At 39.6% G+C, this 18,354-nt stretch overlaps 1 protein-coding gene across 1 annotated transcript in view; it reads left to right on the top strand.

Annotated features, from left to right (window-relative positions):
• LOC133651825 (ubiquitin carboxyl-terminal hydrolase 31-like) overlaps positions 1-17,696 on the top strand; it is a 31,006-nt gene extending 13,310 nt beyond the window's left edge. The window contains exons 9-16 of the mRNA XM_062049978.1: positions 20-114; positions 3,996-4,073; positions 4,522-4,651; positions 8,136-8,255; positions 8,324-8,549; positions 8,623-8,781; positions 8,843-8,995; positions 12,788-17,696. Of these exons, the coding sequence (XP_061905962.1) occupies positions 20-114; positions 3,996-4,073; positions 4,522-4,651; positions 8,136-8,255; positions 8,324-8,549; positions 8,623-8,781; positions 8,843-8,995; positions 12,788-14,232 (2,406 nt within the window). The 3' untranslated portion in view covers positions 14,233-17,696. The remainder of the gene's footprint in view (positions 1-19; positions 115-3,995; positions 4,074-4,521; positions 4,652-8,135; positions 8,256-8,323; positions 8,550-8,622; positions 8,782-8,842; positions 8,996-12,787) is intronic.
• Positions 17,697-18,354: the final 658 nt, after the last annotated feature.

Below are 18,354 nucleotides of genomic sequence, written 5' to 3'. Positions count from 1 at the left end.
GAAAAATGTCCGCCTGTAGGTGGGGCCTTTCAGTCTTCGCGTGGTCGGCGTGGTGGGGATCACCTACCTCCTTCCCCAGGATGAGCGACCGCTGTGTCATCCGACTGTGGAGAGGTCAGTTCTCCTCTTTGGCGTTACAGAATCTCCCAAAAACATTCAGCAAACAATATTACAATATAGGGGTTTAACAATTAGTTTTAACAACAATTCGATTCGACATTTGTGGTTGCCTATACCATTCAGGGACAATATTTTTTCAGAACGATACGATACAGTGAGTTGAAATCGATTCAGTGACTTTATAGCAAAACAAATTAAGCAGTGTGATTGTGAAGTCAATATTGGATAATGGAGACTGCAGGTGAAGTTTCCTACATTCCTAGTATTCCTTGTAAATAAATGATAAATGGGTTATACTTGTATAGCGCTTTTTTACCTTCAAGGTGCTCAAAGCGCTTTGACAGTATTTCCACATTCACCCATTCACACACTGATGGCGGGAGCTGCCATGCAAGGCGCTAACCAGCAGCCATCAGGAGCAAGGGTGAAGTGTCTTGCCCAAGGACACAACGGACGTGACTAGGATGGTAGAAGGTGGGGGATTGAACCCCAGTAACCAGCAACCCTCCGATTGCTGGCACGGCCACTCTACCAATTTCGCCAAGCCGCCCATTGTAAGGGAATTTTGAATTTTTGAATTGAATTATATTTATATAGCGCTTTTCTCTAACTCAAGGCGCTTTTACATAGTGAAACCCAATATCTAAGTTACATTTAAACCAGTGTGGGTGGCACTGGGAGCAGGTGGGTAAAGTGTCTTGCCCAAGGACACAACGGCAGTGACTGGGATGGCGGAAGCGGGAATCGAACCTGGAACCCTCAAGTTGCTGGCACGGCCACTCTACCAACCGAGCTATACCGCCAAATTATGTATACCGTATTTTTCGAATTATAAATTGCAGTTTTTTTCATAGTTTGGCCGGTGGTGCGATTTATACTCTGGAGCGACTTATGTGTGAAATTATTAACACACTACCGTAAAATATCAAATAATATTATTTAGCTCATTCACGTAAGAGACTAGGCGTATAATATTTCATCGGATTTAGCGATTAGGAGTGACAGATTGTTTGGTAAACGTATAGCATGTTCTATATGTTATAGTTATTTGAATGACTCTTACCGTAATATGTTACGTTAACAAACCAGACACGTTCTCAGTTGGTTATTTATGCCTCATATAACGTACACTTATTCAGCCTGTTGTTCACTATTCTTTATTTATTTTAAATTGCCTTTCAAATGTCTATTCTTGGTGTTGGATTTTATCAAATAAATTTCCACAAAAAATGCGACTTATACTCCAGTGTGATTTATATATGTTTTTTTCCTTCTTTATTATGCATTTTCGGCCGGTGCGATTTATACTCCGGAGCGACTTATAATCCGAAAAATACGGTAAATGAAATATGGACACAAACAAACGAGCAAGTTCTTTTTTAAGAAGCGGTAACAAACTCCACACACATTTAAATACTGAACACACAGACACCCAAAATCTCGCTGAACTCTTTTCACTAGTCTGCCACTTTAGCACATGTCACACATAGAGGTGGGAATCTTTGGGCACCTCACGATTCGACTACGATTACGATTCAGGAGCTACAATTCCATTAAAAATGGATTATTGATGCATCGTTAATTTATATATAGATGCAGTTTTACATTTCTTTTCGTTTCACTAAAGCAGGGGTGCTCATTACGTCGATCGCGAGCTACCGGTCGATCGTGGAGGGTGTGTCAGTCGATCGCCAGCCAGGCATTAAAAATGAACGATCATCAATCTTCACCAAGACGTCACTTTCGCCACTTGATTGACATTCACGGCACCCGAGGGTTGGCTGCTGCGAGATCATTATTAAGAAAAAATGACCGAGGGGAGGGAGAGGAACACTTTTTATTTCAACAGACTCTCGCGCCGTACCTGCCGTCAAAACTCTAAACACCGACCACACGGTTCCTGTCTTCACAATAAAAGTGCTGCTTCATCCTCCCTGCGCTAACAAAATAAGAGTCCCAGAAAGCTAGTGTGCACAAGCTAGAAAGCTACGGAGTTTGCCGCCAATGTATTTCTTGTAAAGTGTATAAAAAGGAGTATGGAAGCTGGACAAATAAGATGCCAAAAACCAACCACTTTCATGTAGTATTGGACAAAAAAGAGGACTATTTTTCTCCTCCGTTTGAAAATACGGACGTTATCAGCACTACTGTTTGATTCCAATCAATGCAAGTCATCAGAATCCGGTAATACACCAACTTATATTCTTGTCTTCATGAAAGAAAGGAATTTATATGTGTTAAACATGCTTGTATTATCATTAAACACTTTTAACTTAACAAAAACGTCTCTTTGAATTGAATTGAATTGAAGTATTTATTTCAAACCTGCACAGTACAACAACACATTTTTTTACATCTTGGCAGAGACATTTGTGCAAGGCTTGAAAAGGGGTTGGATGAAGCAGATGCTTATAATATCCCAACCCCTCTAACTTATTCCACATTTAACATAAACAATATAAAACAAGAACAATACCATACAAACGAAAACAAGAAAAACTCCTGTACACTAACAATACAGTACTACCACTGTTAGTATGAGACAAGACAAGACGAGACAAAACACACACAAACACCCACACAACACACACACACAAACACTCTCTGACCATACACCTCTCTCCCATCGCTCTGTGCATCACTCTCTTTCCTCGTCGTACTTCTTCAGTACTTCTTTTTTAAACAGTGTTTTAAATTGTATCATGTTAGAACACGTTTTTAACTCGTCCCCTAAGTTGTTCCACAGAGTGACTCCACGCACTGAATTGCACATTGATTTTAAAGTTGTTCTAAATTTAGGCAAATATAATTTGTTGTTTCCTCTTAGACTGTAACTATGGTGAGCATCTCTATCCTGGAATAGGTTCTGTATATTGGTTTGTAGAGAGTTTTGGGATGCCCTAAACATAACATTTGAGCAGTTTTAAAGTTGATCACATCGTGCAGTTTAAATGGCTTTAACTCCACGAATAGTGGATTTGAATGATGTCTGTAGTGAACATTGGACACACAATCCTAATGGCCTTCTTCTTTCATAAATAGATAAATATAACTTATATACCGGTATATGAATGAGGTAGATCCCTTCGACTTGGTCAATTGAAAAGTAGCTCGCCTGCAGAAAAAGTGTGGACACCACTGCACTAAAGAAACAATATTCAAGGCTCCAATATCAGTATCGTACTGAAAAGGAAAACGTTTGGAAGACTTATAATAATGGTTGTGTTGACCTATTTTCACTCCAAGATGATACGAGATGTACACCGACTATAAAGTTTGAGTTTCATTTATTTAGCATTCCCTAACTCAATTTGGTGTGACACGTAGTTGAGGCTGTATGTGTTGAGGGGTTGTTTACAGCTTTCCTGCAGTGTTGTTAAATCTCAGTACTAAGATGACAAGCTTGGATGACAGGCCCTAGCACGTCTGCTAAAATGCCAGTTTGACATGTTTTTTTCTTTTTTCTCTCATTCTGACCCACATAAAACAAGCCAGAACACCACTGGTGTGCAAACATGTATCAGTCAAAAGTTCAGCATGAGCTGTCATTACTAAAAAACGTACATTGAACTCTGAACACATGCATCTATCTTAGTCATGAGGTACTAGCTAATAAAATCTCATTGTTTTAAAAGGTAGCATGTGAGCCACAGCTATTTTATTGGTACTCATTATAGATGTTTTTGACTGTTTATTTTCTCCTTCGTTGTTTACGATATAAAACACCAACAATTTCATGCAGGTAAGTGCTTGTTTTGAAACGGCACTTAATTGCGCGAGTAGCTCATGGAACACACAACTCAGACACTATTTCTCTCGACAAGGTCGTAACCGCCTATTAACATTTTTTCGTTTTTGTGCGCCGTATTTTACAGAGCATATAAGTCCTGTGGACAGGGCGGGCCGCCGCACGTGAAGATCGTGGTGGAGTGGGACAAAGAGACCAAAGACTAGTGAGTGGGGGAAAACAGATGCATTCTATAATATGACAATGACCAATGACATTGTACACATTTAGTATAAAGTTAAAGTCCCAACGATAGTCACACACACTCTAGATGTGGTGAAATTATCCTCTGCATTTGACCCATCCCCATGTTGAGGGGAGCAGTGAGCAGCAGCGGTGGTGATTTAACCCCCAATTCCAACCCTTGATGCCGAGTGCCAAGCAGGGAGGTAATGGGTCCCATTTTTATAGTCCTTGCTATGACTCGGCCGGGGTTTGAACTCACGACCTTCCTGTCTCAGGGCGGACACTCTAACCACAAGGCCACTGAGCAGGTTATGTTATTCAATGTGATACTTACATCCTAATAAACTAGTTAAAAACACTATTAGTGTGCACACCAAAGTGTCTGTCCCAGGAGTTTTTACAACTTTTAACGTTTTATTCAACTGCAGTCTATTCGGACACACGGAGGAGGAGTACATACCCGACGCCGAGAGCGTGTATCTGTACAGGGAGCAACACCACCAGCCGCAGGCCTGCACTCTGGCTCAGTGCTTTCAGCTGTACACTAAAGAGGAGCAGGTAACACACAAATCACAAACTAATCGCATGTGCAATTGGACGTTGACAAGGTTACGTTGAAGCCTTGAAGCCACGGAGGACTGTTTGGCAAGCACAGACTGTTCTTAATTCATACCTGTCTAGTTTGTGGCCTAAAGGGTCTGCCAACAAAACGAAAACTAAACAGTAGGGCCGCAATGTTTCTTGTGACAAGAACACAACAAATGTCAGTGTAAATACCACAACATGCAATGATTCATTAAATATTGTAGGAATATTTTTTGTCGACTGGATTTAAAAAAAAAAATACTGTGTATAGTCGTCACTCGCGCTGCAAATATTGCGGCTTCACTTCAGATTTTAAGAATTATTTTTTTAATCTACATCACAGGTGTCAAACTCAAGGCCCATGGCCAAACCTGGCCCGCCACGTTAAAGCCTTACTAAATATATTTGTTCTTTACCTTTTGACATTAAAAATCATGTATTGCATGCAATTGCACATCTTTTAAAATTCAATATTATCAAAATCAAAATATTAAATTATCATGTATTCCAAAAATATTTTTTGTTAAAATAAAGATAAATACTGGACTTAAATATCTGCTTGACTTATGATTTCAAAACAAATTATCTATCAAATTGTAGACTGTAAATTTGACAGTAGATTTTCCGGTAAAATTTTTTTACTGTAAAATCAACATTGGTACTGTTTTTTTTTCATATACAGTAAAACACTAAAACATTAAAAAACAACCCAAAAAACATTAAAAACAACAAGATTTTACGGTTGCTTGAATTTTACCGCTTAAACAGTGGTATTGTTTTTCCATTCCATTTATTCAATTTTTTATATGTTGTAAAAAACCCACTGCTTTTACTGTAAAATTCTGGTGACTGAGCTGCCAGTTTTTAAAATAACATGTTTATATATTTTATGCAGCTTATGTAAAAAAATATTGTATATTGTACACATGTATATTCATATATTACTCATTGTTAAATGCGGCCCTCTGAGGGCAACCATAACTGCAATGTGGCCCTCGCGCTGCAAATATTGCATCTTCACTTCAGATTTTAAGAATTATTTTTTTAATCTACATCACAGGTGTCAAACTCAAGGCCCATGGGCCAAACATGGCCCGCCACGTTAAAACCTTACTAAATATATTTGTTCTTTACCTTTTGACATTAAAAATCATGTACTGCATGCAATTACAATTCTTTTAAAATTCAATATTATCAAAATCAAAATATTAAATTATCATGTATTCCAAAAATATTTTTTGTTAAAATAAAGATAAATACTTCACTTAAATATCTGCTTGACTTATGATTTCAAAACAAAATTATCTATCAAATTGTAGACTGTAAATTTGACAATAGATTTTCCGGTTAAATTTTTTTACCGTAAAATCAACTTTGGTACTGTTTTTTTTTCCATATACAGTAAAACACTAAAACATTAAAAAACAAGATTTTACGGTTGTTTGAATTTTACCGCTTAAAACAGTGGTATTGTTTTTCCATTCCATTTATTCAATTTTTTTATATGTTGTAAAAAACCCACTGCTTTTACTGTAAAATTCTGGTGACTGAGCTGCCAGTTTTTAAAATAACATGTTTATATATTTTATGCAGCTTATGTAAAAAAAATATATTGTATATTGTACACATGTATATTCATATATTACTCATTGTTAAATGCGGCCCTCTGAGGGCAACCATAACTGCAATGTGGCCCTCAATGAAAACAAGTTTGACACCCCTGATCTACATAAGCTCCATCTTAATAAAGATAAGCGGCACAGAAAACTATTGGATGGATATTCTACATATTTTTGGCCTGAATTAAGTATTAAATTAAGGGCCACTATTGTGCAAAACCAAGTTTTCTTCCCTATTTGACCTGTTGTGTATTTGGGATCTGCATTTTGTTGTGATGCCCCGCTGGATGCATTAAACAATGTAACAAGGTTTTCCAAAATAAATCAACTCAAGTTATGGAAAAAAATGCCAACATGGCACTGCCGTATTTATTATTGAAGTCACAAAGTGCATTATTTTTTTTAACATGCCTCAAAACAGCAGCTTGGAATTTGGGACATGCTCTCCCTGAGATAATCCTGATACCCACTACAACTATGGGAAGTACTATACTTTGACTTTCACAAAGTGCATTCTTTTTAAAACATTTTTAAACATGCCTCAAAACAACAGCTACAAAAACAATGAAGGTACACAGCTCCAGTCCAGAGTACACTAGAGTAATAAAGTAAACAATAACAGTCCTCCTTTAGTGCAAGACTGCCTGGCATACTGTATAACAGGAAATTATAAACAGGGCTCAATCTGAACAGCCGATATGAGCATCTACATCAACTATATGATTTTGCCTGAGAAGCTGGACATGACAAAAACCAAAAAAAAAAACTTTTTGAAGCCGATACCAATAATTTCTGATATTACCGTATTTTTCGGACTACAAGTCACAGTTTTTTTCCTAGTTTGGCCGAGAGTGCGACTTATACTCAGAGCGACTTATTTGTGAAATTATTAACACATTACCGTAAAATATTAAATCATATTATTTAGCTCATTCACGTAAGAGACTAGACGTATAAGATTTCATGGGATTTAGCGATTAGGAGTGACAGATTGTTTGGTAAACGTATAGCATGTTCTATATGTTATAGTTATTTGAATGACTCTTACCATAATATGTCACGTTAACATACCAGGCACGTTCTCAGTTGGTTATTTATGCCTCATATAACGTACACTTATTCAGCCTGTTGTTCACTATTCTTTATTTATTTTAAATTGCCTTTCAAATGTCTGTTCTTGGTTTTGGGTTTTATCAAATAAATTTCCCCAAAAAATGCGACTTATACTCCAGTGCGACTTATATGTTTTTTTTCTTCTTTATTATGCATTTTCGGCCGGTGCGACTTATACTTCGGAGCGACTTATACTCCAAAAAAATACGGTACTAGATTGGATGAAACGAGCCTATATGGGTGTTTTTATGTTTAGAGGCCTCTGGTTACATTAAAAAAAACATATTTAGAAGGTTGGAAACCAGTTTTGAGCTCTATAAAAATATTTATATTTAATAGATATCGAAATCCGTTTGCCACGGTTAGGCCTGGAGCCAATTAGCCGCGATAAACAAGGGACGACTGCGTCTCAGTTTCTCAGTCAGCGGGAGTTCCTCCATGTTACTCTCGGCGCTCACTCTGGTGCTAAAAACAGTCTCTTTTTGTGGTTTTGCTGTGTTTTTTACTCCTAATGCTACGTTTGGACTAACATACCACGTGAAGCCAAGGCCAACATAAACCATTGCAAAAGAATGTAGGAGGGGGAGCAGAGAGAAAGGCAAATAAAAGGCGGTGCCCCATGCGGTTTGAGGTTTTGTTTTTTATTATTATTATTTTTTTTTTTTACAAGCGGCTAAATGGAGTTTGTCCTTGATGGCCGCTGCTCTGGTTCTTGTGTGTTTCAGCTGGCCCCAGACGACGCCTGGCGCTGCCCCCACTGCAAGCAGCTGCAGCAGGGCCGCATTAAGCTCAGCCTGTGGACATTGCCTGACGTGCTCATACTGCACCTCAAGAGATTCAGACAGGTACTTCAACTCGCCGTCTTGTTTTCGCCAACCCTCAGGCAGACGCAAGCCGTCTTTTGCGTTCTCAGGAGGGAGACCGCAGGGTGAAGATGCAAAACTTGGTGCAGTTCCCGCTGATGGGCATGGACATGGCGCCTCACGTGGTGAAGAGGAGCCAGAGCAGCTGGAGTTTACCTTCCCACTGGTCACCGTGGAGAAGACCCTACGGCTTAGGGAGAAACCCTGATGACTTCCTGTATGACCTGTACGCTGTGTGCAACCATCACGGGAGCATGCACGGAGGCCACTACACTGGTAACAAACAGCCATTGTATGATTGGAGAAATGTGCTGTTCTTGCACATTAAATCACATTTCCTTTTGTGCAGCCTACTGCAAGAACTCCGTCGATGGTCAGTGGTACTGTTTTGATGACAGCGAGGTTTCACCGGTAGCCGACGACGACGTGTGTCAACAAACTGCCTACATTCTTTTCTACCAGCGGAGGACTGCTATACCTTCCTGGTCCGCCAACAGTTCTGTTGCAGGTCAGGCTGGTTTTAACCCCTAACTTTCCAGTCAGCTCATTTACTTTAATTCACCTGGCAGGCTCTACCAGTTCTTCCCTGTGCGACCACTGGATCAACAGGCTGCCAGGTAGCAGACCTGCTAGCTTGGCGTCAGGCGCCTCGTCCAGACGCACCTCTCTGGCTTCGCTGGCGGAGTCGGTGGAGTTTCCCGCAGAGCGTAGCGAAGACGACGGTGAGACAATCCACGTATTTATTGTACTGCAAATATTACTGTGGAAGTTACCTCCTAGCAGGTTTGGTGCATCACACGCGACAGCTGGAGACCGTTGTTCTGGTTTGACAAAGGTTTTTATTTTTCCACAATATTCATATGACACTCGACTTTTCAGTGCTCCTCTGTGTCATGCCTCTCTCTTCCTCCTGCTCCCGGCCGCTCACTGCCAGCTGTGTCTCGCCGTCAGCACATGCCCCGCCCCTATCCGATGGTGCTCGTTCTCCGCACCATAGACAGAGGCGGTGACCTTTGCTCCTGCAAGCGCGCTGGCCACACCTCCCCCCACAATTACATTTCAGGGCTTTTTTTCACAATTTGACTACTAATAATTGACATACCTTTGAAGCAACAGCGCAGACTCCAGAAGATCAGGAAAGGGTACCAAATTCGGTACTTTTATAGGCACCGACCAAATTCCGCTGCTATTACAGGGTATCACCCTGTAGTAGCAGCGGAATCAATTGATGTGAAATTAAATGGTGCCATATCTTGATACCTTCGTTACTTGTGATGTCACGTCTGGTTGCAGACTACACAGTCACTCAAGCACAGCTGTGGGCTAACCCCAGAAGAAGATCCCAGATAATAGCAGTGTAGACAAACTTGCACAGCACTACAGAGTTGACCTGAAAACAGACGAGTTTCTAGTGGAAATGCCTGGAAAACAGGGGCTGGTTGTCCACCCAAAGTTATGTTGTCTGTGCACAACCTCTTTGATTCAGAATTTTTGCACTTGCAGAAATTATTTGCTCACAACTTGTTACTGTATTAGAATTACACAGCAAATAGTGAAGAAATCGAAATGGTTGAAAGTAGGGCTGCAACTAACGATTAATTTGATAATCGATTAATCTGTCGATTATTACTTCGATTAATCGATTAATAATCTGATAAAAGAGACAAACTACATTTCTATCCTTTCCAGTATTTTATTGAAAAAAAACAGCATACTGGCACTATACTTATTTTGATTATTGTTTCTCAGCTGTTTGTACATGTTGCAGTTTATAAATAAAGGTTTATTTAAAAAAGTTTAAAAAGCCTCTGCGCATGCGCATAGCATAGATCCAACGAATCGATGACTAAATTAATCGGCAACTATTTTTATAATCGAATTTAATCGAATAGTTGTTGCAGCCCTAGTTGAAAGGCAATATTGTTAGTTTCCTGTTATTACTGTAATGATAACTCAAGGCATTTAGACCACACGTGTCAAATTCAAGGCCCACTGGCCACACCAGGTGATATGGACTATCACAATAACCTGCCATTTATGGTGAAAACGATAAAAGTGAAGATAAAAAACACCCACAGAACTCCACCTTTTTGACTGAGTCTGTCAGTGCATCCGGTCTTCAGAGCCTCAAAAACAGTACCGTATTTTCTGGACCATAGGGCGCACCAGATTATAAGGCGCATTGAAGGGGGTCACATATTATGATTTTTTTCTAAATTTATAACATTTCCTTGTGGTCTACATAACATGTAATGGTGGTTCTTTGGTCAAAATGTTGCATAGATGATGTTTTACAGATCATCTTCAAGTCCTTTTCTGACAGTCGCTTCAGGATGAGCCGTTTTGTGGGCGGTCTTATTTACGAAAATACTGAAAATATTGTCTGATTACAAGAAAATGTTAAAAGGTATGGAAGTTAATTTTCTGTCAGCAATATTATAGACAGTATTATTATGAGATTTATATTACAAATTATGATGCGACTTCAGTGTGAACTGTCCTGCGCTCCAGTCGCATAATGGTGAATAATGATGAGGCTTATCATAAGCGTCATTATTGTTGACGGAAATAGACGGGTACAAAATAAATTAGTTGACAAATTAGCAGAAACAGGCTAAAATAATGTTTTAGGAACTCACGTCAATCAATGTTCCACCACTGATCGCCAACACGCTGTTCAGAGCAGACATCGAGGCAAATGTCCTTAAAACTGTGGGAGACATCTTCTTGTATAATCTTTTCCGCGGTTCAGAAAATGTTGACTTTGCTTGCACAGAATCCTTGAAATTGCAACAGTACTAATACGACTAGAAGTGAAGCATGCTTACTTCCGAGTTTACTTATTTTATCAATAAACAATTAACATGTATTAACACAGACAAAAGTACCAAAAGTTGGTACTGATCCCAGGCACCGGTACCAATATACATTTTCTTTTCTAATCTCATCCTTAGGCAGCGTCTCTCCAATATCAACATTGCTCTTGAAATAAAAAAAACCATCAGGTTTTCTCGCAGCTCTTCAGCTTCAGACAGGAATCGGCTACTTCTTATGTCTGGCAAACCTCGCCTGAAACTGAAACAGATGTGAGCTCGGCAAGCCGCTTGTGGTTGATGGGAAGCGAGGGCTCGCTTTGCAGAGTGCTGCCTCAGCATATGGTTACCAGGAGTGTGGCCAGCACATGCGGTGTTATGTAATTTACTACTGTATTAGGTTTCACTCCATGCCATTAGGCTGGTTTAGATTTACAGGCTGGTCTTAATTGAGACGTAATCAATGCACTGCAAAAAGTCAGTGTTCAAAAACAAGAAAAAAAAAATACAAAAATTAGGTGTATTTTACTTGAACTAAGCAAAATTATCTGCCAATAGAACAAGAAAATTTGGCTTGTCAAGACTTTCCAAAACAAGTAAAATTAGCTAACCTCAATGAACCCCAAAATACCTTAAAATAAGTATATTCTCACTAATAACAAGTGCACTTTTCTTGGTAGAAAAACAAATTGAGACCTTTTTGCTCAATATGTTGAAACATTTTCTTAAATTAAGTAAATGCTAGTGCCATTATCTTGACATAATGATATGCGCTCGGCATCATGATTTTTTTTTCATGCTTGAAGTAAGAAATTATTACTTTAAAAAAGTACCGTATTTTTCAGACTATAAGTTGCAGTTTTTTTCATAGTTTGGCCGGGGGTGCGACTTATACTCAGGAGTGACTTATGTGTGAAATTATTAACACATTACCGTAAAATATAAAATAATATTATTTAGCTCATTCACGTAAGAGACTAGACGTATAAGATTTCATGGGATTTAGCGATTAGGAGTGACAGATTGTTTGGTAAACGTATAGCATGTTCTATATGTTATAGTTATTTGAATGACTCTTACCATAATATGTTACGTTAACATACCAGGCACGTTCTCAGTTGGTTATTTATGCCTCATATAACGTACACTTATTCAGCCTGTTGTTCACTATTCTTTATGTATTTTAAATTGCCTTTCAAATGTCTATTCTTGGTGTTGGGTTTTATCAAATAAATTTCCCTAAAAAATGCGACTTATACTCCAGTGCGACTTATATATGTTTTTTTCCTTCTTTATTATGCATTTCCGGCCGATGCGACTTATACTCTGGAGCGACTTATACTCCGAAAAATACGGTAGTTTTATACTTGAGTGTTAATGACACAGCTTTGCCACATTTGATATTCTAGTTTCAAGCATGTTTTACTCAATATAGGTCATAAAATCTCAGCTACAAGCTGTAATATCTTACTGCGATCATTTAGGACCAAAACCCTTAAAACAAGTAAAACACTAACATAAAATCTGCTTAGTGAGAAGAATTATCTTATCAGACAGAAAATAAACAAATATCACCCATATTTGAGATATTTATTCTTACTTAGATTTCAGTTTTTGCAGTGTGACGTTTGCTCATGGGTAAACACTTTACTGCCTACAATTGTGTATTTTTCCTCAATAGTCTTCATCTTTGTTTTCAAGGTGGTTTCTCCGTCCGTCCCTTCGTGAGGAGCATCCAGCATCAGAGCTCGTCTTCCAGGTCGTCCATTGCCAGCCCCTTAGCTTACAGTGACAGCGGCGTCAAGCCCTCCTGGTCTCTCTCCACCAAGCTGCAAATGAGGTCCAGCTCACCCTCGCGCTTCTCCCTGGACTCTCGGTGCTCGCCACCCCTTGAGCGGATTGGCGAGGCCTGCGACGACCGCGTGTCCACGTCCTGCTTCGGCAGCTACAGCCGACACGAGCGCTACTTCGGCGGCAGGACTCCCTTGTCTGCTGTGGAGAGCAACCACGCCGAGCAGGAGAACCACAACAAGCGTTTCCTGGATATGATGTACTGCCGCGCTCCCACGCCGGTGGACAAGAAGACGTCCAAAAACGAGCCCACCGAAAACAACAACCAGATCACGGCCATAGACCAAAACGTCCTTCCGTCTCAATCTACGCCCTCCAAGGAGCAGAAACGCAAAGAAAGCACGAGCTCCACGAAAACCGCCAAAGCAGAGCAGGAAAAAACCTCCAAAAAACGTCTGTGTAATAAACCCGCGACGTCCGAGACCCCTTCGAGCACGCCTGTAAAAGGCAAGAAGGTAAGCAACACGAAAGAGAAGCACGTCACGAGCAAGAAAAGCACCTCGACACCTAGTGGGACGCCTTCCAAAACAAAGGAGGCGTCCTCAAATCTGGAAGCGACGTCAAAACACAGACTGTGTGTGCGCTCCACGCCTCTGTCGTCAGCGTCACCCTCCCCCACCACCAAGAAGAACCCGGGCGTCCCCGAGAAGAACCCGGCCAGCGCTCGTAAGCGTCTGGTGGAGAGGAGCTTCAGCAGAGACTCCATACACACCAGTCCTCTGATCAACAGCCCGCGAGGAAGCCCTCTGTCCAAGACGGGCGAAAGCAGCCGACACGAGGCGAAGACGGTGCGGAGCTCCAGCAGCAGCTCGTCCGTCACCAGCCTGCGCTCTCCCAGCGTGTCCAGCAGAGACCTGCAGCGCGGCGGGAAGTCGGAGGAGAAAGGCCTGTCCTTCTTTAAAAGTGCGCTGAGACAACGGGAAAGCCGCCGGTCGGCCGACTTAGGCAAGAGCAGCCTGCTTTTCAAAAGGACCTCGGAGAGGACATGCAAGCAGAACGGACAGGCCAAGGAAGGCGGCGTTGAGAACGGCAAAACGGCGGTCGACACATCCTCGCCTCTGAAAGCAGACGCTCCGAGAGCCGCAGCTGAGAAAAAGGCAGAAGCCAAGGAGTCCAAGGCCGCCTCCTCTCTCGGCCGCTCTCTGCTGCACGTGGGCAAGACCAAAGCTTCCGGTGCCGACACGAGTCTCAAGTCGCCGGCCAACGGTAAGAAACCACTCGACAAGAAGACGCCTTCCCGGAAGCCGTCGTCGAGCACGCAATCACCCGCACGTACGACACCGCGGCCTCAGTGACGCCACCATCGTACGTACTTTTCTTCTTACTGAATGCAGCTACTGTACATTCTCTGTGCCTACCTTCTGCTCAGCACCCCGCTGTGAAAAGTACGCAAACTTGACACTTAGGCTACCTTCACACTGTTGCAATTCCGGTTTTATTCACAGTACAATTCCCGTTTTTACAAATCCAACCAAGGCCTCTTTCATATTTAGATATAAATTCCGTTTATGGCCGATACAACTGCAGTCTGAACAATCGGGTCGCGGTTATCCAACCTAAACGTCATCAAAACGCGACAGTTCTCGGCCAAAATAGACAATTGCGAAAATAAATATCGGACGAATGAGCAGAAAAAGATGTTTTAGATAGGGATGCAATGATTAACAAGATTAAGATTAAGAAGAGAAATCTGTTAGACTTTTCAAGTTTGTTGTGAGGTCGTTCCATTCCTTTATGGCTTTATATGAAAAGGCTGATTGTGCAAATGATGTTTTACATCTGGGTACGCTACACTGCCCCCTGGTGGAGGCTTGTGTGTTTTCTAGTTGTCACAGCAGATGTAAACTGGACAAAGTGCTTAAGTGGCGCTGGTGCAGTGTTATTTAGGATTCGTGACATAGTAATTGTGATTATTACTCGGACATTAATCGTTGCATTCCTAGTTCTAGAACTCACGTCGATATCCCACCACTACGGAGTCCTCGGAACACACGTCCAGGCAAATGTCCCACAAACTGCGTGGGACAAAATTCTTGTCTTCCTTCTTAATCTTGTACGTGAAACAATTTGGTTGGAAAAAAAAATTCTGCAAATCTACTGAAATTGGAGCCATGTTTACCAACTAATGATGTCAAGATCGGATTTAAGAGAAAATTAAAAAAATCAGAATTGGCCGTAATACCCTGCAGTGTGAACGTAGCCTCAGAATCCAAAATCCCATCCAGGAGACTTACTTCATTAATGAGCTTTCTCCTCAGTGACATAATTAGTCTGTGGTCAAGGTCGAGACCACAAACATGAAATAGAAAGCGTTTCATTCCGAGTAATTATTTATTTACGTTTCGAAAATTGATTTGAGCAAAGACGTGTCGGTGAGAATTTTTTTAACGTCACGATGGCCAATGAAACGGCAGAATAAACTTGCTAATTGGTCCACAAGACACACTTATAGATATTTTACAACTATTTTTGTTTAAATACAAGTTTTATAATAGTGTTTTATAAGAAAATGTTTTGGAATGAAACCCTTTAAAAATCTCTATATATACACATCGTGTGTGTGTGTGCATATATATATATATATATATATATATATATATATATATATATATATATATATATACACTACCGTTCAAAAGTTTGGGGTCACCCAAACAATTTTGTGGAATAGCCTTCATTTCTAAGAACAAGAATAGACTGTCGAGTTTCAGATGAAAGTTCTCTTTTTCTGGCCATTTTGAGCGTTTAATTGACCCCACAAATGTGATGCTCCAGAAACTCAATCTGCTCAAAGGAAGGTCAGTTTTGTAGCTTCTGTAACGAGCTAAAGTGTTTTCAGATGTGTGAACATGATTGCACAAGGGTTTTCTAATCATCAATTAGCCTTCTGAGCAAACACATTGTACCATTAGAACACTGGAGTGATAGTTGCTGGAAATGGGGCTCTATACACCTATGTAGATATTGCACCAAAAACCAGACATTTGCAGCTAGAATAGTCATTTACCACATTAGCAATGTATAGAGTGTATTTCTTTAAAGTTAAGACTAGTTTAAAGTTATCTTCATTGAAAAGTACAGTGCTTTTCCTTAAAAAATAAGGACATTTCAATGTGACCCCAAACTTTTGAACGGTAGTGTACATATATATACATACATACACACACACACATATATATATATATACACAATATATAAATAGCTGTAGATGCGTCTGTATAGAAAGTATAAAGTATGTATTGTTCTACTTCCAAAAGCAAAGTCAAAACAATCTTAAGCGCGTTACTAATAGTAACAAACGGTAACATGGTAGTCTACTACTGTATGCATCACTGAGTAGGAATGTAGTAATTATTCTGCACTTTGTAATAGATCAGTAGCTTCCTTCCTCTTGTAGCAAAAGTATACAAACACTAACTTGATGTAACTCTCGCGTGTCTTCTAAAACATCATTTTAACATATCGTCAAGTAGTTCCAGGCCTTAAATATAAAAAAAAAAGGGTACATGGTGCTGTAACCAGACACGGTCTGGCATTTTTAACACCAGAACTTAGTACAACCCAGTCAGCGTATGTTACGTCATCCATCCTAAACTTGTTTTTGTTGACATCATGTCATAATATAGTGCTCTTCAAGAAATAAGAGCAATGCTGGCTTTGTCACGTTAACCCTGCGTCTAATGCGGAACAAGCCAGTACACACGGTATGAGGGAGAATATTAACTGAAGTAATTGTTGCCATCAAAGTACAGAAAGTGGGACAACACTTACTGTAAATGCTCCAATTGTATTTATTCACCTAAACCGCAAAGACGACAGGATGTAATTAGAAGCAAGCAATAATTGAAGAAGTGTGAACAATTAGAGTAAATGTTTGCTGTATTTTGGCCATACTTTGTTACTCCACTATAAATGTTTTCTTCTAAGCGGGTTAGCTTTTTTTTAGTGTTAAATTAAAACATTTCAATGTCCATTTATTTCACAGGTGTATGATACACTGGCAGTTATTCAGCAATACCCCAAAACCAAACAGAACATGATGTAAGTCCTTTATTTGTCAAACTTCTTTTTTTTGTTCAAATCTCTCAAATCACCTTAACCTATTAAGGCCCAAGCTGTTTGTTTACATGCTTTTTTAAATTTATTTCTCTTTGCTATTTGGGCTTATTGGACCCTCCCGTATTTTTCGGAGTATAAGTCGCACCGGCCGAAAATGCATAATAAAGAAGGAAAAAAACATATATAAGTCGCACTGGAGTATAAGTCGCATTTTTTGGGGAAATGTATTTGATAAAAGCCAACACCAAGAATAGACATTTGAAAGGCAATTTAAAATAGATAAAGAATAGTGAACAACAGGCTGAATAAGTGTACGTTATATGAGGCATAAATAACCAACTGAGAATGTGCCTGGTATGTTAACGTAACATATTATGGTAAGAGTTATTGAAATAACTATAACATATAGAACATGCTATATGTTTACCAAACAATCTGTCACTCCTAATTGCTAAATCCCATGAAATCTTATACGTCTAGTCTCTTACGTGAATGAGCTAAATAATATTATTTGATATTTTATGCTAATGTGTTAATAATTTCACACATAAGTCGCTCCTGAGTATAAGTCGCACCCCCGGCGAAACTATGAAAACAACTGCGATTTATAGTCCGAAAAATACGGTAATTAGAATAAAAACTAAGAATCATCTTTTGATATGATGTACTTCGTCCATAAGTACACAAACGTGTACTTCATGTTTAGTGACACGCTAATTCTTATTTTTACACTTTTTTTTTTCCAAATTCCATTGTATGTTATACTCTTCTGACACCACCGGATGGCAGTATAAGTGTCCACATAAGCGGCCATAAGACCCCGATTCAGTAGTGTACACAATTTTGGGAATAAGAGCTAAAAGGTGCTGTCCACGCATGTGGCCACTAAGGCTTTTAGTTAACCCAAACACCAAACATGTAATTACATTTTTATTTATTAATTTAAACCTTTTTTAAAAAGGCCTTTTGATCAAACAGCCATGCTGTGCAAATTTATACTGTGACATGTGATCAAAAGGCATTATTTTAAAAGGTTCACAATTAAAAAAAATTGTGCCTGTCATTCATAATCCTTATGTAAAACAAGCACACAAGTTTTTTTTTTAATGCATTCTAACTAGTAAATAAATGTGAGCAAAAGTCAGCTAACAATGGAGTCAATGGACGTCTATTCTGCCTATAAAGTGCGTAAAAACATCCCGACATTTTCATCGTTTTATATACACGCTGTAAGTACATATGTAATGAAGTAACATTCTTATTTACGTATTTTGTTCATTTTAAGCATACAGCAGTGCATTATTTTACAAACGTTTGCTTTTTCCTTCAACAACAGCTGATTACTACTCACTGCAACA

Source organism: Entelurus aequoreus, linkage group LG06, assembly GCF_033978785.1.
Source record: "Entelurus aequoreus isolate RoL-2023_Sb linkage group LG06, RoL_Eaeq_v1.1, whole genome shotgun sequence".
NCBI lineage: Eukaryota > Metazoa > Chordata > Actinopteri > Syngnathiformes > Syngnathidae > Entelurus > Entelurus aequoreus.
The sequence above is the reverse complement of the archived record's forward strand: the minus strand, read 5'-3'. Positions and strand labels throughout refer to the sequence as shown.